The sequence below is a fragment of the Mizuhopecten yessoensis genome, unplaced genomic scaffold (genome assembly GCF_002113885.1).
Source record: "Mizuhopecten yessoensis strain PY_sf001 unplaced genomic scaffold, ASM211388v2 scaffold5519, whole genome shotgun sequence".
Classification (NCBI taxonomy): domain Eukaryota; kingdom Metazoa; phylum Mollusca; class Bivalvia; order Pectinida; family Pectinidae; genus Mizuhopecten; species Mizuhopecten yessoensis.
Genome location: NW_018406089.1, coordinates 1,637,007 through 1,657,603, shown reverse-complemented (window position 1 = coordinate 1,657,603; position 20,597 = coordinate 1,637,007). Strand labels below are relative to the sequence as shown.

The 20,597-nt window shown below is 35.3% G+C and overlaps 1 protein-coding gene across 5 annotated transcripts in view; it reads left to right on the top strand.

The window, feature by feature from the left end:
• Nucleotides 1-20,597, top strand: part of LOC110450840 (1-phosphatidylinositol 4,5-bisphosphate phosphodiesterase gamma-1-like) — a 94,331-nt gene that overhangs the window by 20,089 nt on the left and 53,645 nt on the right. For 3 of the 5 annotated variants that reach the window (XM_021498608.1, XM_021498611.1, XM_021498607.1), the window contains exons 2-15: nucleotides 5,058-5,207; nucleotides 5,898-5,991; nucleotides 6,416-6,463; nucleotides 7,731-7,739; nucleotides 12,438-12,519; nucleotides 13,478-13,561; nucleotides 13,827-13,870; nucleotides 14,174-14,222; nucleotides 15,102-15,203; nucleotides 16,336-16,451; nucleotides 18,107-18,192; nucleotides 18,925-19,045; nucleotides 19,522-19,607; nucleotides 20,019-20,101. In XM_021498608.1, coding sequence (XP_021354283.1) covers nucleotides 5,058-5,207; nucleotides 5,898-5,991; nucleotides 6,416-6,463; nucleotides 7,731-7,739; nucleotides 12,438-12,519; nucleotides 13,478-13,561; nucleotides 13,827-13,870; nucleotides 14,174-14,222; nucleotides 15,102-15,203; nucleotides 16,336-16,451; nucleotides 18,107-18,192; nucleotides 18,925-19,045; nucleotides 19,522-19,607; nucleotides 20,019-20,101 — 1,154 coding nt within the window. The remainder of the gene's footprint in view (nucleotides 1-5,057; nucleotides 5,208-5,897; nucleotides 5,992-6,415; nucleotides 6,464-7,730; nucleotides 7,740-12,437; nucleotides 12,520-13,477; nucleotides 13,562-13,826; nucleotides 13,871-14,173; nucleotides 14,223-15,101; nucleotides 15,204-16,335; nucleotides 16,452-18,106; nucleotides 18,193-18,924; nucleotides 19,046-19,521; nucleotides 19,608-20,018; nucleotides 20,102-20,597) is intronic. The other 2 variants (XM_021498612.1, XM_021498610.1) reach the window with 1 other exon arrangement.

The window sequence follows — 20,597 nt, the reverse complement described above, 5'->3', positions numbered from 1 at the left end:
AAACTATTTCAAACTTAAAGTAAAGATCTACTTGGCCGATTGAACTGAAACTTTGTAGGAATGATCGAATCATGGTCCTGACAAAGTGTTGTTATTTTTCGGGTCAATCAGAAATACAATTTGGCTGCCATGGCCGCTATTTTGCTACTAAGTTCTAATAGGCCGATCTCACTTAAAATTGGTCTAGGAATGATCAGCTCATGGTCCTGACAAAGTTAAGTTAACATTATACTATTTTTTACTCAAATTGGTACATATTTCAACAACAAAAATAAATACTATAGACTCAGGTGACCGTTAAGGCCCATGGGCCTCTTGTTCGTGAATACAGTGACCTCCCCTTGATTTTGCTTTGGATATAACTGTAGCAAAGTTGAGCCAGGACACTTCTGTTGACCAGTAGCTCAGTTGATTGGAGCCTAGTTTTTACACCCAAATCACTGTTGTTGATTGTATATATTTGTTTGTTTCACCTGTTTTCTTTAAATTTTCAATAATGATTAATCAAACCTATTGCCATTATAGAGAAAACAGTTTCAAATGTATGGCTACACTTTCTGGCAGTGGTACGGGGATCCTTAAACCTTATAGTAATATGTTGTGTGCCGGCAATCAGGTGAAATATGAGAGACATGCAGGGGAAACAAATCAGTTTTAGGCCAAAAAACGAACCAAGGATAATAGGTATAGATTGCATGGGCATGCAGTGAGAGGTCAGGTCCCCTGACATTAATCTAAACAGATTGAAGTGTAGAGCTATATGTAATGTATGTTCTGTCCTTGGGGAGATTCACGAGGATGTAAGTCCGTACCTGTCTATCAGTCTGTAGGTAATACTGTAATATAACAAGATTTTATAGGGGCTATATCATTGTCTGACTGTTGACTTACATCCTTGGCCCTATCTGTTTGTGATAAGGCAAGTACTAATAAAGATATCACACAATATATATATACACCTACATGCATTACAAGTCCAAGATTGAGACATTTTTGCCTACCTACAGTACTGTAAGAAACGTATGCTACAAGATTTAGCTTTAAGACATGCATCTACCATGGGGAAATTAAAATGTAATTTTAAGTACCCAATTAGATATTTTACAAAAGAAATATGTCATAATATTTGGTTATACAGTACTTATTATTATCCCCCGCTTTCACCGAAACGGGGATATTAATTTGGGCCTGTCCGTCTGTCTGTCTGTCTGTCTGTCTGTCACCATGGTTCGCACAGCCTTGAAAAGTATTTGAATTTAGAGAGGGGCCTTTAAAAGTCCTTGAAAACGGTTTTTGGCCTTGAACCTCCTTGAATTTAGCTAAAGGGTCTTGAAAAGTCCTTGATTATTACAAATTCAATAATTTCGAATGTTTATTGCGTCTCATATAAATAAATAAAAAGCGTTAATTTTCGCAAACTTTGTGCTATACAGCGTCATTGGGTTAAAAATTTTGGGTTCCGATCCGGGCTTTAGTCACCATCACTGCGTGAGTGAAGGGAAGTAATTCAATCTACGCAGGCATGATGCGCAGTGTACATATACATCCGTCTGTTGATTCCATGTGGGCGAGTCATGATCATAATTACGTAGTAATTATTGTATATACAACAGGAAGTGGGAGGGGACTTAACTGGGCCAGGGAAGTTAAATGTGACCGTTTGAAAGCTCACTGTTCGTTGTTCCAAAAATATTGATCTCAGGAGGAATGTGAGAGTCGGCATTGAAAAGTCACGTGAAAGGTGTGAAACATCAACATACTCAGGGCGTCATATATTTAAAAAACAACAACATTACTTAGCATGAAAGTTGGGAAAACTGAATCGGACTGAATTGGACCAGGATATTAACGATCTTAGAAAAAAACTAAAGGAGTCCCAACAGGACCAAGAACAGCAGATGTGTTTGCCCTGAGGGCGGAGACAGGGTAATCTTACCAACTAGTCCCATTCTAATTCCCTTTACAAGAGTGCAAAAAAAAAAGGTAAACAGTGCAAAAGCTCTACCAACTTGATTGAAGAGAAAGTAAATGCTCTAAAGGACTGTTGATCTAGAGAACACAAACCAAAGCATTATTAAAACATCTGAATTGATTTATTGGTTATATTGTTTGTAGTCATAGACTGTAGATTCAAATTTTGTATATACAAGGACCTAATATTTCGTGTAAAAATTGCCTTGAAAAAGGTGAAAAGGTCCTTGAAAAGTCCTTGAATTATGTTTGAAAAAGTTTGTATGAACCATGGTCACGCTTCGTTTCCTTGCAATAACTACAACAAATATTAACCGATTTTCTTCAAACTTGGTCACAGGGTTAAATGCCTTAAGGGCTCGGCCATATTTGATGATCAATTTCAGCGGACCCCATTTGGTGGAGTTATGGCCCCTTGAATAATGAAAACGTCATTATCTGCTGCGCTTCGTTTCTGTGCAATAACTACAACAAATGTTAACCGATTTTCTTTAAACTTGGTCACAGGGTTAAATGCCTTAAGGGCTCGACCGAGTTCGATGACAACTTGCAGCGGAAACCATTTGGCAGAGTTATCGCCCCGTGAATAACGGAAAACGTCATTATCAGCCGTTTCTGTTCATTAACTTTCGCAAATGTTATCTGATTGTTTTCAAACTCAGTAACCGGGTTCAACGCATTAAGGGCTCAACCAAACCTGACAAGTTTGCCAACCGATGTGATTTGTGCAGATTTACGGATAATTAATGAGGTATAGGGCATTTTTAGGTCACCTGAGCTTTAGCTCAAGTGACCTATTGCTATCCGTTTTCGTCCGTCGTCGTCCGTCGTCCGTTATCATTTTACATTTCAAACTTAAAGTCAAGTTCTGCTGGGCCGATTGAACTGAAAGTTGGTAGGAATGATTTCCTTATGGTCCTGACAAAGTGTTGTTATTTTTAGGGTCAATCAGAAATACAATTTGGCTGCCATAGCCGCTATTTTGCTACTAAGTTCTAATAGGCCGATCTCACTTAAAATTGCACTAGGAATGATCAGCTCATCTTTCGCAAATGTTATCTGATTGTTTTCAAACTCAGTAACCGGGTTCAACGCATTAAGGGCTCAACCAAACCTTACAAGTTTGCCAACCGATGTGATTTGTGCAGATTTACGGATAGTTAATGAGGTATAGGGCACTTTTAGGTCCCCTGAGCTTTAGCTCAAGTGACCTATCGCTATCCGTTTTCGTCCGTCGTCGTCCGTCGTCCGTCGTCCGTTATCATTTTACATTTCAAACGTAAAGTCAAGTTCTGCTGGGCTGATGCTGAAAGTTGGTAGGAATGATCGCCACATGGTCCTGACAAAGTGTTGTTACTTTTCGGGTCAATCAGAAATACAATTTGGCTGCCATAGCCGCTATTTTGCTACTAAGTTCTAATAGGCCGATCTCACTTAAAATTGCACTAGGAATGATCAGCTCATGGTCCTGACAAAGAGTGGTTATTTTTCGGGGCAATCAGAAATACAATTTGGCTGCCATAGCCGCTATTTTGCTACTAAGTTCTAATAGGCCGATCTCACTTAAAATTGCACTAGGAATGATCAGCTCATGGACCTGACAAAGTTAAGTTAACATTATAATCTTTTTTACTCAAATTGGTACATATTTCAACAACACCATGGTCACGCTTCGTTTCCTTGCAATAACTACAACAAATGTTAACCGATTTTCTTTAAACTTGGTCACAGGGTTAAATGCCTTAAGGGCTCGACCGAGTTCGATGACAACTTGCAGCGGAAACCATTTGGCAGAGTTATCGCCCCGTGAATAACGGAAAACGTCATTATCAGCCGTTCCTGTTCATTAACTTTCGCAAATGTTATCTGATTGTTTTCAAACTCAGTAACCGGGTTCAACGCATTAAGGGCTCAACCAAACCTGACAAGTTTGCCAACCGATGTGATTTGTGCAGATTTACGGATAATTAATGAGGTATTGGGCATTTTTAGGTCACCTGAGCTTTAGCTCAAGTGACCTATCGCTATCCGTTTTCGTCCGTCGTCGTCCGTCGTCCGTCGTCCATTAACATTTTACATTTCAAACGTAAAGTCAAGTTCTGCTGGGATGATGCTGAAAGTTGGTAGGAATGATTGCCTTATGGTCCTGACAAAGTGTTGTTATTTTTAGGGTCAATCAGAAATACAATTTGGCTGCCATAGCCGCTATTTTGCTACTAAGTTCTAATAGGCCGATCTCACTTAAAATTGCACTAGGAATGATCAGCTCATGGTCCTGACAACGTTAAGTTAACATTATAATCTTTTTTACTCAAATTGGTACATATTTCAATAACAAAAATAAATACTGTAGACTCAGGTGACCGTTAAGGCCCATGGGCCTCTTGTTTCTTCTTCAAGTTTCTTAAGGAGTAAAAAAAAAATTACTGTTAGGGTCAATGGTACCAGCAAGCTAAATAGTGTATAACTACCATTGTCACTACTGTGAATTAAATATTACTAGCCAAACATCCATGGGGAAGATTCTACATGCTCAAAATGAAAAACATAAATAAAATGTGCATATCTACCCAATAAGGGTCAAATAACCCTTTAATATGATTTACTTCAAGTAATTCTTGCAGATGAATCATAAGATCATAGATTATAGGAATATTTTAGCAAATTCACCGGTTGGAAATGCGAAATGTTCATGTAAGTGCCCAAAATCGGGAGTCTCCTTCCTAAATAGGGAGGTACGGAAAGTATGGGGACATATTGGTGTAAAACCTGTTATAATCTATGCCAGAAAAAGTCCTTTTACTTTGTAGAGGGGACATAATAAAAAAAAATCACAGTAGAACATAATTGTTTTGGTAATTTTGAAAAAAATGTGCAGTGATTTGGGGGAAATTCCAGCTTCAATTATTTAGCGGGAAGGAGCTGAACTGGGCCCAAAATGTACAAAAAATAAACAAATGCCATTATGAAAGTATTTGAGGTTCTCTTGACAAGCTGTTCAGGTGCTGGGATTTTTCTATTTAATGATTCTTACAGTGCCAAATAATAATTACGAAACATAAAAAAACTGTATTTGTTTTTTTCAGTCAATTTACGCGAGGTGAAGGAAGTGCGAGCAGGGAAGAGTTCACGAGATTTCGACAAATGGCCAGACGATACAAGAAAAGCAGACGCCAACCTGTGTTTTATACTTATGTATGGCAATGACTTCAAGCTGAAAACTCTATCTGTTGTTGGTAGGTCGAGAATGATCTAACATTTAAGGATTCAATATTTTAGAAATATCCAAGCATAAGGGAATCCCATTAACATTGAAAGTAGGACCAAAAGTGAAAAATGTAATATCCGTACGCGTTCATGTCTGAGGTGAAAGTACTGACATTCAACTCAAGGGGTTTTCAAATTTGATAAAACCCAAGACTTGCCAAGGGTTTTCCCACAATTTGGAAATCCTTAGGCATGCCATTTTGAAAATATTGCATGAACGTTTCTCTGAGATTTTCGGACAAAAAACGGTCAAGATTAAGCATACTCCATTTTGCCAAAATATGTGTTGCAGAAAATCTTTCTGATTTACAGTTAGTGTAATACATTATAATTTGTTTTAATTTCATTACATCTTCTATTTGTTCATCATGGCCTTGGAATTAATTTCCGAATTACTGATGTCTCATGACATCACTGTAAATCCCGTTGTAATGTCACATGACACCACTGTAAATCCCGTTGTAATGTCACATGACACCACTGTAAATTCCATTGAGATGTCAGGTGACATCACAGTAGAGTCGTTGTAGTCCTATTGTGATGTCACACACAAATTATTCTCTCCTTTTCTGATATTTGCTATGTTTCCCATTAGTCCTAGTGACTTGGAAACAGTGATAACTTTTACATGAGTATACTTCGATGTTTTCTGTTGGCAGCGTCCTCACCTGATGATTTTAGACGATGGAAGATGGGACTGGATTGGTTGGAAAAAAGTGCCAAAAACGCTCCCTATCAGCACCAACTAGAACGGTGATTAAATCCCACAGTTTAAACGTGTTCTGTACAAGTGATTAATAATGATATTCATGTTAAAAATAAGACTTCGATATAACTAAGGGTTATTTCAGTAAATAATTGAGGAAGAATGATCGGGGTGGTGTAGGGGTAGGGGATCAGGCATCCAGAGAGACAAGTTTTAGTGGCTAACCATAATTATTTGTTTCCTGAAGTCACAATACGGATACTACTACCTACATGTAATTATTTTAGACTTCAACATTCATGTTTATGTATCATCAATTGCTGTATCAAGTGCCTCCATGTCCTTTATAGCCCCCACATATTTCTTATTGTATTCTACATCCATGGTTTTACTAGATAAGTTATTGTAGAGGTTATTTTAATCAAGGTGATTTTTGTTGAAGGACATCTTTGTTATTTGTTAAATTTCTAGATGGCTGCGACGGGAGTTTTACCTCATTGACAAGGCTGGGAGTGATGTGTAAGTACATAACAATACTGCATTTATCTGGCAATAATGATCACATCTGGTCCATAGTGCATAAATCTTTAAAAGTCATCTTCTCAATAAACAAAAGGTATAAGGTGGTGATATTTGGCAAGTTGCATTCTGGGAGGCAGGGCTATGAAGTTTGTTCAACTTAATGTCCATGTTTGACTTTCAAGGTCACAGGGGTCAAATGTGTTTTAACCGTTTAACAGGTTCTTCAGAATGACTTGAAGTCAAGATACTGATATTTTGCCTGTAGCTTTATTTTAGTCCACTTTTAAGGTAACAATTGTGAGATTAATACCAGGTGAGCGATGCAGGCCCATTGGGTCTCTTGTTTCAATATTATTTCATGCTTCTTTTAGTTTTATAAGCATTTACACAATTACATATGGCTAAAGGTCACATGGATAATTAATTCATTGATAAATTACTCTGCAGTTGATGCAGCTAATGTCTTATGTATAATATATACAAAATACCACATGTTTAGTGTTCATCTGATATCTCTGGTTGCACAAGTGCAATGTGTGTATAGATCTATTTCACGAAGGCATTAGCTCAAGTGGAATATATCTGTACACTCAATGAACTCAATGCAATCGGAGACATCAGATAAACACATGTTTGGTATTGGTGTTGTTACGTACCTATAATTGTTCTTTTTGTGCATATCATATTTTCTTCCAAATATTACTCATCATAACCCTGTATTGATGTTAACTTTACTTTCTGGAAACTTAAACCAAGCAACAGTGCCACAAAAATAGTCATTGAGGACAGAATAACGACGTCCGGGGCCTGTATTCATGTGTCGACCCCCGGGGCCTGTATTCATGAAACCTGTTCTCATGCTCAAGCATAATTCCCGTGCTCAAGCCGAGTTTCTTGTAACCTGCTTAAATCATGTAACTATATAAATGGTCAAAAAGTCCAGTGTTAACACTGAAAACAGTAATCAACTTCGTCTTTATAAATGTCTTGCATATCATTTACAAAATATATTTTTTTATTTTTTTTATTTATCACTGGTCCTAGAAATTTGGGTTAATTCTTTCCTCGATTGTAAAATCAAAATTTGGCCTCCGAACCTTGACAAAGCCTTTGTTCTGATGCAAATGCTTCACACTCAGGTAGAAATTACCTATCATATCATAGACTGTTATTCTGGAGTATGTTTTATAATTAACTGTCAAGCTGTGAAGAAGAATTGTTTTGATTGTATACAATTGTATTTATTATTGTATTATTTTTACAGGCACAAAACGTAAATATTTTACCTTTTTTTTTCTGTACACAAGAAGTTGCTATTCAGAAATGTATAAGTTAACAGAATTTTAATCATGATTAAAGAGTTAGTTAAAAATGTGTATGCATGGCTAGAATTTACCATTAATATTTACTTAGTGTGTTAACCAATCTTATATTAAATGTCTTATGGGTTCTGTTTTCTCTCCAAAACAAAAAAATTATGTCTTTCTCGTGCATGCCTTATTCTAAATTACAATCGGCTTTAAAACTCAAGGGGCCGTGGTGGCCAAGTGGTTAAGGCATCTTACATTCTGCCTACACTAGACCTCCACCACTGGGTCGCAGGTTAGAGGCCTACATTGGGCAGTCGCCAGATGCTGGCCGTAGGTCAGTTGTTTTTCTCCGGGAACTCCGGCTTTCCTCCAGCATCAAAACCTGGCAAATCCTTTAATGATCATAGCTGTTAATAGGACGTAAAAAAAAAAAAACCAAAAAAGCTTTAGAACTAAAACCTCAAGTGGCCAGGGCCCAGTTGTTCAAAAAGTGATTAGGTTACATGTAATCACTTTTTATCAACGTTTTTCAACTTATAACAATTTTATCAATAGAAACGGTAATAAACTGGCAGTTTTTAACTCTGTTACTCAGGTTCTGTTTTAAAGATATACAAAAAATAAAATTTGATCTAATCACTGATAAAGCTTATCACCTTTTGAAGACTTGGCCCTGCAATGTAAATGAATTTGTTAACTTAAATTTAATATTTATATAAAGGCATCATCAATATGAACGCTGATATTGTAACAGTAGAAGATTTTTTAGAACTACCTGAAATATCCTGAACCATTTAATCAATGTTTGTGGTATTTGTATGGAATTAATATCTTCCTGAGTTGCAACAGCTGCAGGTGTTTGTACAATCATGGTCATCAATCTACTGATTTTTCATTATATTATTAACAAAGTAATTATTAATAATGCTCTCACATTTTTTATTGTTACCTGGTACAATCACTTGTCCCCCACCAGTACTGACAGAGGGGACTTTAGATTTGCATGCATTCCTTCTCTCTGTCCATCTGTCCATCATCTGTTTGAGTCAAATTGTCAGGGGCATATCTCAAAATCTCTTTTCACAAGATTGGAATGGTGGAGAATCAAGTCTTGTGCTCCACTGTACGAAGTCGATGTTTATTACTTTGTACAGGGACCTAGACTCCTGCCTATTTACAGAGTTATGGCCCTTTGTTGGTTATGTGTTACTACATCCAGGGCATATATAGTACAAACTCTGTCACCTACCATTTCCAGATTGCTGCTAACCCTCGCTCCTTTTTTTTTCTTTGCAGCAAGATAAAACAAGCATTTCGGATTTTTTTTTTACATAGCAAAAATTATTAACTTTCCATTTTTACCACACTCTGGGTGTGAAATGTGTAAAAGATATGAATGAAAATTAAATTTTCTTTTCTTATGTGGCGTACAAACCTCAATGATTTACATAATGTCAGGCATGCCCTGATTGGCCCTTTAAAATGACGATATTTCTTGTAAAATTCTGGCATATTACAATGATTTCTTGTTTATACTACTTCTGTGAATTATAAAGTGGTTTAGCAAACTAAGTGACATAATATATCTCGTATAAGCATTACCTCTGACCCATTCTGACAAAAAGTTGCCTTTCGTGAACCCTGTTCAACGGACATCTCATGAATTCTCTTATGCATGATAATAACGCAAACATGGCCTCAATCCTTCCCCTGGTGAGATACGTAGCAGTTGATAATTGGCATTGCACACTTATATGTACTTGACGTAAATATAAGTCAGTTGAATTTTAAACTTTTTCATACCAATAAACTTAAATATTTAACATGAAATTTTATGATTTCAATTTTAACTGCAGTTTTACAGACAGATTGCAGTAAGGTAAATGCAATTGTTGCAAGAATTTGAGCAAAAAACCAAAATTTAGGGAGTTCCGCTGATTTAGGGAGTTCCGCTGATTTAGGCAGTTCTGCTGATTTAGGGAGTTCCGCTGATTTAGGGAGTTCCGCTGATTTAGGAAGTTCTGCTGATTTCACACGCCGAAAATAAGGGAAAAATTAAAAGTCTCTATCCAAAATCGTAAGACATTGCGAATGTGTATACTGCTTCATTAGAACTGTTTTCAGAACTAGAATACCTATATATACATATATAAAGTCATATGGTGTACCATGCTGCTAGATTAATTACAAACTGTAAACTTACGCTAGTCCTTGTAAACATACNGGGGGGCATATAGTGTTTCCTTTGTCCATCCCATCCCATCTAATCAGGGTTCAGTGGCATCATTGCAGTGTCTTCACTTAATATAAACTTTACACAAAGGTCACAAACAAACAAATTTGAATGAGTTTTTCATATTATCAAGATAATTTAAAGGCAAAGGTCACCTGAACTATTTATAGAATTTGTCAACTAGTTCAGTTACATCACTTTTGATTAAACATTAGATTTAAAGGACAACTATGAAAATACCTTAAAATAATTTGTATTTCAGGGTTCAAAGGTGAAGACCAAGATCACCATTACTATTTACAGAAATGTGTAGAACAGTAATTTACTTTTTTGTATAAGTGTATAGGGACATTCATGACTTACAAGAAAATTCTAGTTTGTTTCGTGCAAAGACTGTCTATGCATATGAGTTCAAGGGAGACAATTACCTAAACAATAAAAACCAAGCTTTCAAAAACGTCAAAATCAGAATTTCAGTTTGACAATAATCAATAAAGTGGGAAAAGAAAGAAAAGATATGACAATGTTTCTCCAATACTGGTGGATATTTTAGAGGTATGTTAATGATAAGACCAGATCTTTATTGTAGGATTGCTATAAAGGGGAGTTTATGATGTATGGACATCAACAGTGGAACTCTCTAGTGTTTGTACCTGCAGAGGGACAGGAATCCTTAATACCATTATTTGTGTGTGAAGATCTGATGATGCAGCATTACGGGGTCATGTTCTTTGACCTTTTTTAAACTCCGACAATAAATAGGATGTAAAGGGGTCATGCTCTCTGACCTTTTTACACTCAGATAATAAATATGATGTCAAGGGGTCATGCTTTGTAACCTTTTTAAATTTGCACTCAAACAATTAATATGGTGTCAAGGGGTCATGTTCTGTGACCTTTTTACACTGACAATTAACTCATTCACCCCCTGAAGACACATTTGAACTCTTCCAATTAAAAGGTTGGAATAATTCATTGTGAAATTTCAGGGGTGAATGTTCTGTGACTTTTTTACGCTCGGACAATAAGTATGACACCCTCAAAACACAGGTGTGTAAATAAGTATTTGGCCATAACATAAAAGAACACAAGGCCTTGACCCCCCAATACGATGTTCTCAGATCTTGTAACATGTAGCCTATCATTGCTGGTTAAGGAGCTGATTAGTAGTCGGACAGACCTTTGCCATCTATAAGATGTGCTATAAGATGTGCTTATCAAAACACAAACTGCTTGCAAAGATAACAAATATAATTTTATCAAGCTGCTTTTCTGCAAATGGTAAGTTTATGACCTGGATAATGTAATGTACTGCCTATTTAAACAATCTTAATTCTTAATCACAGTCAGAAGGTTAAGTAAAGAATGATAACAACCTAAGGGTGCTGTTTCTGGTAACATGTTTATGTCCACCGGTCAAAATATTTTTATTATATTGATTTGAAACACCTACCTCTTCGTTCTTGGAAAGCTGTTATGTGTAATGGAGGATTTAAGTATTTAACTTCCTAATCCATTGAAAATATTTGCAAAACTTTGTATTTTGTTACATTAATTGTTTAATTAATGTAACAATTAATCAGTGTATCACATTGTAACCAACTGTTTAATAATTTTTACATCGTTTGCACGAAAATGAGTTATTGAGTCACAACCCTTTATAGGGGCCCTGCATTAGAGATGCAGGTGCTCCATAGCTATCATTGTGTCCGCCTCACCATCTGTCTGTCCTTCTATCCATCCGTTCGTCCGTCCACACTTTTGTTTCCTGAGATGACTTATTCCTGTGATACACTGTGATTTAAAGATGTGCAATAGGGATTTCAAAATTTTCTAAAGTCAAGGTCACTGTTACTAAAAATAGACCATGGAGTTATGATCCTTATCTTGGAATCTATTTGAAATTTGATATGTTGATACGCTAATATTTCAATGAAAAATTTTAAAAGTTTTTGAGGTCAAGGTCACTGTTACTTAAAATGAACCATTGTGGGGCATATAGATGGGGCCTGGCCTGTCTGTGTTCTAGATTCCTTCAAGTGCCTACGGTGAGAAAATTGAACCCACAGTACACTGGTATAGATTCCCATCAATCCAGCCATCCTTTATCCTGTTTTTGTCCTGCAATATAGAGCCACGTTTTTTTGGGGACAGATTGTACTTTTTAGATGGTTCCAGGATCACGAAGTTAAATCTGATGAAAAAAAAATCTCTCTAATCTCTCTAGGAAATAACTTTCAAATGTGAAAAAAATATTCATTTGTACAATATTTAAATAGTATCATATTTTGATAAGGAAAACAATGATTTTTCATGATATACCTAGGCCAAGTGTGTCATGATCCATCTACATGTGCGATAGAGGTAACAGTTGTCACAGCTCTAGTGTATTTTACAACTGTATGTATATCTGAGTTTGTATTTACAGAGTGACTTTAAAAACCATGAAGGCCTGGATGCAGCGAGTGAACACAAAGATTCAGACCAATAAACTCAGGGAACGTTTCCAGGCAAGTAGGCCAATTCAGTTATTGCCAAGACTGTCCTAAGAAACGCTACCCTTAAAAGGAAGTCAGGAAAGAAATTGCATGGTTGCTCACTTAATAAAAAAATAAAAAGGAAAGATGCATTTCAATCGGTGATGAATTATTGCATGATTCTATTGAACTTAAAGTTATGCAATATATTATCATCAGGAGTTGGTCATCCTTGTTCAATAATATAATTTTCAAAAGTTGGTAATTCTGCAATTCCGTCTTTGCGTACTGCAGAGTTATCTTCTCTTGTGAGCAGGTATTAATTGTTACGTCATTGGTTAGTGTGAGAAAAATACATCGTTTTCTCAAAAATTGATGACACAATCAATACCTGCTCACAAGAGAAGATAACTCTGCAATACACAAAGACAGAATAGATTAAACTGTTTCTGAACTTTAGATATTGTTTCTAGTTAATTGATTGGTTATTTCAAAAATTGAATATTGTTTATACTTATTCCATAACTAATTAAAATTAAATTGAAAATTGTATACTGTTAAAAAGTAACTAGCCAAATTAAAGTTAGAATACTACGGGGTATGTTGTTTAAACTGTATTGTTTATAATCACTACCAGTAATTGAAATTAAATTGAACTTATTATTTACACTAGTTTTAATTAAATTAAAGATGAACTATTGTTTACACTCACAAATCAATTTCATTTACAATAATTAAATTGGAAATGATCCATTGTTTAAACTTATTTGAATTAGGATTTTAACCAATAAAAATTAGTACAAATATGATGGTTAACACTTATTAAAATGAAATTAAAGAATATATATATTGTTGGAAAAAAATTAATCAAAATTGAATTTAAAAATATTACAATTTTTAGCACTTACTATTTTAAAATGATTAAAAAAAACCTATCTACGTGTATATTTATTTACAAAACAGCTATGTTATGTATAAACTTTGATTGTAGGAAATAGTAGAAGAAGGTGGGAAAGAAGAACTGGTGTTTGAACAGTTCGCGCTGCTGTTTCACCGACTTGTGTTTGTACCGGTGGTATGTATATAGAAATTTTACTTACCGTATTTACTGTAAAAAGTGTCCCTTCCTTCATTTTTATGAAAAAAATTATCAGCTGTCTGCTTACATTCCTGGGAGCAAAACATATTGGTTTGTGAAAAACTGTTATTCACTGAAATCTTTGATTATAAAACATTATTAATTCTAAATTAGTGATTTTTAATGGATTTATTTAGATACGTTTTGTCTGCGTAAAAATAAATTAAGTACAAATTAACACTGGTTTTCCTTCTTTTCACAGATTATAAGCAATTATGTAGAATTTTACTTAGATACTCCAAAGAGGTAAGTGTTGGCAATATAGAGTTTTTAAATGCTTTACCATAATATTTGATTTTGAAGGAACAAGCTTGTTTGAGTTTTATATAAAACAGACAAAATATTAATAAGTCTTGAAATATGTTTTATTTTGTAATTTTGCCTATATAAAAATAGCACATTTTGATACAAAATTAGGTTATTTTTTCAAAAATAAATGTAGCATTGGTTTATATAGGCGGATTGAGTGCTTTGTTATGTTATAATATTTAATACAAATATGTGAAATAAAGATTGTAAATTCATTTTGGTGATCAAATTTGTTTTCAGAGTTGTACCTCCAGAAAAATTTCAGCAGTTTTTAAAACATGAACAAAAGGTAAGGCGGTCACAGTTTTACTTTCCTTCACTCATTCACCCATGAAATTTTACTATGAATTATTCCAACCTTTTAATTGGAAGAGTTCAAATGTGTCCTCAGGGGTGAATGAGTTCAGTTTTTATCTCATTTTGAGCAAGACTTTGATGAAGAATTATCTGTTTATTTGAGATAAGTCCAACTGCCCATTCCACTTGTCTGGTGTGTTTGCTTTTTGGTGATTACATATTCTATATAATTTCACAAGCCATATTCCTCCGTTCCTTCAGTTGTTCAATGCAAGAAAAAATCAGAAATTTAAATTTAAATCCAGTTTTAAATTCCTGCGGGTAATATGTTTAATTGACACATATGATAAAAGGGCGGGTACATACCTAGTATGTTCCTGTCTATTTCTCACGGCACTAATATCAATATTATTTGAATGGATTTTCAATTCATTTCAGTAAAATTGTATGAAAATTATTTTATTTGCATAAATCTTGCACTCATGTGCAAACAAGAAAGAAAAAATACATAACCCACAATTTTACTCGTTTGTTTAAAAGACAAAACAGATTTCCCATTTCTAAAGATAGTCTGCGAATTCTCTACAGATAGTCAGCGAATTTCAAAAGAAATTTTCAGTTGTAAAAAATTATATATAGCCCGTGGTATATACGCGAAATTACGTAACAACATAAGGCAGCTCAACTATTGTTTTACTTTATACTTTATATCTTGTTGATATTAAAATTTGTTGTTTTTCTGAGATTAATCATGTTTCTCAAGGGTAGTCATGATGAAGTATATTAAGCTTTTTACGATGTATTTCGTTGATTTTGAATATATTACCATTGTTCTGTTACAACCGACTGATAATAATGTCTGATATTTCAGGAAAGCTTTGCTGACAACCTTGTTTCTGTGAAAGAGATGATGGTGAAGTTCCTCGCCGATCCAATCCGTCACAAAAACAATGTATACTTCACAGATATGGAGGTAGGTCCGATATTCAACCCTATATAACTTACTTAGATAACAGAATATTTCCTGTGTGTAGGTTTAATTTGCATAAAGCTTATAGTATGTCATTTTAAAATTTTGCAATTAACTGGAGCACTAGCCGGGAAATTTTGATAAAAATATTAAGTTTTGTGTGCAATTGAGAATGCGACTTTGTGAAATCATATTTGTAAAGTTAGTTCCCATTTCAAAAGCTTTCTCCTTATGACTTTGAAAATCAAATACTGTACAAAATTCACAAATCATTCTGATGTAAGGATAAAGAAACAAAGTTGACTTGTGTTGCACTGTTTAAGAAAATTCTTCTGTCGAATATGGTGTGTTTAAATGAAACATGTTTTTGCCAAAAATAAATAAAAAAAATCAGCATTTGTTATATGTTTTTATCTTGATTTGCATATATGACCTCTCCCATCCAAGCTGATTTTGACATCATATCTGATTGTTTCTCTTGAGGCAATTGTATTGTTTCCTTCTACGTAATTTCTGTCATGCCCTAGGGGGCGACAGAAAAATCTTGTCCTAGGGGGTAACAGAGAAGTCATACCCAAGAGGGCGACAGAGATATCTTATCCTAGGGGGTAACAGAGAAGTCATACCCAAGGGGGCGACAGAGAAATCTTATCCTAGGGGGTAACTGAGAAGTCATACCCAAGGGGGCGACAGAGAAATCATATATAACATATATCCTAGGGGGTAACAGAGAAACCATACCCTAGGGGGTAACAGAGAAACCATACCCTAGGGGGTAACAGAGAAATCTTACCCTTGGGGTCGATAGAGAAATCTTTTTCTATGGGGTAACAGAGAAGTAGATACCCTAGGGGATAATACAGAAGTCATACCTTATGGGAGGAGGGGCGACAGAGAAATCATATCCTAGGAGGGTAACAGAGAAATTATACCCCAGGGGGTAACAGATAAGTCATACCCCAGGGGGTAACAGAAACGTCATAACCTAGGGGTTAACAGAGAAGTCATACCCTTGGGGACAACAGAGAAATCATCACTCACAGGTAAAACGAGACTTAAGTCTGTGAATGGAGGCAGAGTAACACATAAAAACATGGGGATTAACAGTAATGTATGTCCGTTACTTTCCTTACAGTTTGAAGACTACCTGTTCTCCAAAGACAACACAATCTGGGACGAGAAGCACGACATGATCAACCAGGACATGACACAACCTCTGTCCCTGTACTGGATAGCCTCCTCCCACAACACGTATATATACACTTCTGTTACATTTTTACCAGTGAAACCAGGGGTTTATCAGGGAGCCTTTTAGGTCCTTTTAAAGAGTTAATTCCTAATTGACATGATATTTCCAAATCAGCCGAAATAAATTTTCTAATTGGAATTCTTTTTTAAAATGCACCGTACTTGTACTGCTATAAGCCCATGCCAGGGTGCCAACACATAACCCCTGACTGAAAGTAGGGGGTGGGCTTATTACAGGACAATGACAAAGCTATTGTTGGCATTTCTTACTAACAATATATATTTATGGGATTATTACTAGATGAATAGATATATACATTATGTATCAATTTCAATAATTTCCCTGTTATTGACTGTGTAAGAAAGACAGAATGATAATGTTTTCATAAAGATCAGCTTAAATAAAGGTTAAACAATCTAATTTCATGTATTCAGAGTTGTTATAATAATCATCTAAATTTCCAAAAAGGGTTCTTGTTTCAATTATATTTTCGCAATTTCATCCCAGAGTTTGTTTCCAAAAAAACCCTGATAAGATCCTGAAAATTTCAGAAATTATCAATAAGATAAAAAGGTATATCTCCCCTGCAAAGATGTATGACATGCTTATCTTCTCCTATAATGATATAAGATCCAATATCAATTCTATATTGACCAATCAGAAGGATATTTTCTATTTACTGTTCTCAAAGCCACAGATTTCATCAACTGTGACGTCACAACTAGGACAACCTTATGACGTCACAAACTTCCAATTACGTCGTTATATATATCAGAAAATAAAAAAGCTGGAAGTAAAAATGTCAATACTTAAAGATTTCAAGTCTGCCTGAAAAGGATCTTTTCAGAAATATTTGCAACAAATCTTGATAGTGTGATAATCAGAATCTTATATTTGCCTCCATTTTATATGAGTTTTAGGGAACCTATCACACTTTTTAAATGAACATTTTTGTTCCTTTGTTAGAATCATGCTGGCATTGTGTAGCTCAGCTGATGCCCATATGCTGAAATAACCACTCAGCACCCTCTATTTGTCATAAGTTTATATCTTCCTTAAAAAAAAAAAATCACATTCTAAAAACTACAATCAATGAAAATGAGTTCTAATGGAGTTGCTGAATTCTTATTGATCTCAAGAGTTTTCATTACCTGTTTTTTTATCACAATAAACTGGATATTTTAGCCATTCCATAAAAAACGATAGTTCCATGCATATATTAGTCACCTAAACAGAGGTCAACTACTTATGCATATCTGCACCACAGACTTGTTAAAATGTGACAATTCTTAGATACAAATTTCATAAATATCATATGAATTAGCTCCAACCGTAAATGTGGAAATTGATTTCTTGTTGTAATACATTTTGATCTACGCCATAAGGCTGAAAAGTGTAATTGTCTGCTACATGTAAAATTATCTGCATGAAATATAACTTAGAAATATTTCATATGTTTTAGTGTCAGAGGTTCATAAAAATTACACCATCTTAAATTTTTTTATGCAAGTGAAATGGTAAAATTAACTCCTTCACCCCTGAAATTTCATAATGAACTATTCCAATCTTTGAATTTGAAGAGTTCAAATGTCTCACAGGGATGAATGAGTACATGGTAGAACTTTTTTAACATTTCATTCTCTTGTCTGTTGTACAGATACCTAACAGGGGACCAAATATCAAGTGACTCGTCGGTGGAAGCCTACGTACGCTGTCTCCGTATGGGATGTCGGTGTATAGAGTGTAAGTGGGAAATACATTTTGATCCTCAACAATAACCAGTTAGAAAACGTTTTAGCTTACCGGCTATTTATAGTCTTGTCTTGATCGACTATGTAGTAATACAGTAATTAAGATAAAACAATGAAAATTGAATTTTGATTTCACAGTCAGTGCTTAGGGCTGTTCCAGAATTTACCTTAGGGGAGGGGTGGGAGGCATGTTTTTCAGAAATCCCACCACCCATTAAACATTAAGAGTATTTAATATAAGGAATGTAGGCAGGTCTGGTTTTAACCCCACCACCCAAAATATATTAATACATATACAGGTGCCACCCACCTCCCCCATATGATAAATTATGGAATAGTCTATTCCATATTGGGTATTTTATGAAAAAATTACATTCCATAGTTTAATTTGTATTCATTTGAATTAAGGGAAAACAAATCTATATTAGAATTCAACTGGAATAATTTGGTCAAAGTTGAATCTTGATTAAGATGTGTTCCTGATTGTTAGTAACTATGTGTTTCTGATTGTTAGTAACTATGTGTTCCTGACTGGTAGTAACTATGTTATTGTTAGTAACTATGTGTTCCTGACTGGTAGTAACTATGTGCTCCTGACTGTTAGTAACTATGTTATTGTTAGTAACTATGTGTTCCTGATTGTTAGTAACTGTGTTCCTGACTGTTAGTAACTATGTGTTCCTGATTGTTAGTAACTATGTGTTCCTGATTGTATCTTTCACAGTGGACTGTTGGGACGGTCCGGATGGTTACCCAAGTATATACCATGGTCACACACTGACATCACGGATACGATTCCTCGACGTTCTCAAATCAATCAAGGATCACGCCTGGGTCGCATCAGAGTATGTATTGTTGGCAAGAATTGGTTTAGATTTTTAGCGAAATATTCAAATTTGGTTGAGTTGTAGGAGGTCCAGCCTACTAAAATCACAATCTTAAAAAATGAAAATAATATTGATGGAAGGCATCAGTAAAATGTCATCAGATTAACAAATTAAAGATTCAACTTCATGCTATCACTGAGAAGTGGCATGGGCCATATTGTGTTGCTCTTGTCTGAACGTCGGATTTGTAAAACTTTCAAGTTTAGGTCAGTTACGGACAAAGTACTGCAGCCAGGGTAGTCAACTTCAGAATGCATTATCATTATGAAACCAATTAAAAAAAAATATTCATGAAGGATTTTATATATATATTGTCATCTTGATAACCTCTAACATTTCTAAGAATAAAAAAGAATTTATCTTTGGTATATATTAAGTAAGGGTAAGATCAACATTCTATTTGTGTTTAAGTTCTGTCATGAATTTTGTTTCAGGTACCCACTTATTCTGTCCATAGAAAACCATTGTTGCCTTGGTCAGCAACGAAACATGGCCATGGCCTTTAAAGACACATTCGGCGGTAGGTGTTGAACTGTAGATGGACTTTCGTCAATATCACATGGCTGTGAAGTCTAGCCATTTTAAGCTAGTGTGAAGCTGTGTTATTTATATTTTATGAGAGGAATTTTGGAAATCTTTGAATACCATTGTAAACATGATCAACAAAGGATTTTGGTTGTTTGTTCCGAATTTTGGTCTCAGGATTTATGACAAGAAATTGTTCAGACGTAGCTATATAGACTCACAATTTAAAATAATAATGTGCAATATGACCTATTCAGAAATTTCTGAAATGTAAGGGAAGGATTTATCAACCCTGGCAGCTTCTTTAGTTTTGCTGGGAAAAAAAATCTATTTTGGACCAGGGGGAAAATTAAGAAGGGTATACAAAGGTGTAATATGCAAGAGTTGTCTGCCCTTTGTTTTACAGCTGACCTACTGGTGGAGCCGGTAGAGGGAGACCCCAACCAGTTGCCTTCTCCAGATAAACTCAAACGCAAAGTCATCCTGAAGGTAAACAACCCTCATGATAATGCAATATGATTTCAATCTACAGGATAACATGATTACACCTGGTACCATGTTGTTTCAGTGACATTAAAAAAGCATGAATCAGCCTGCTCCATGCCACTCTGTGATCATATGAGGCGACAAATTTGGTAATGTTTTCAAATTTTGGGGATTTTTTTCTTTGTCGAGTAATGTTTTTGGATGTGTCCTTGTGGGCTTTACGCAAAAAAATATATTTGGTTCCTATTTCCAAGGTCTACTTAGCAGAATCACTGCCTCTCAGGATGCTTAGGGACACAAGTGCAACAGGCCTGGATTTTTAATTTTTCAGGAATGCAAAAACAATCATTGTGTGTCCTGTTCTTGGGGACACTGAGACAAACTTTATTTGCTGCCCAGTGTGAAAAAGTATGGAGGCACGGTAGTCTAGTGGTAGGATGCCGGGCTCGTGACCGAAGGGTTGCAGGTTCGAGTCATGTCACAGCACTGTGTGGTATCC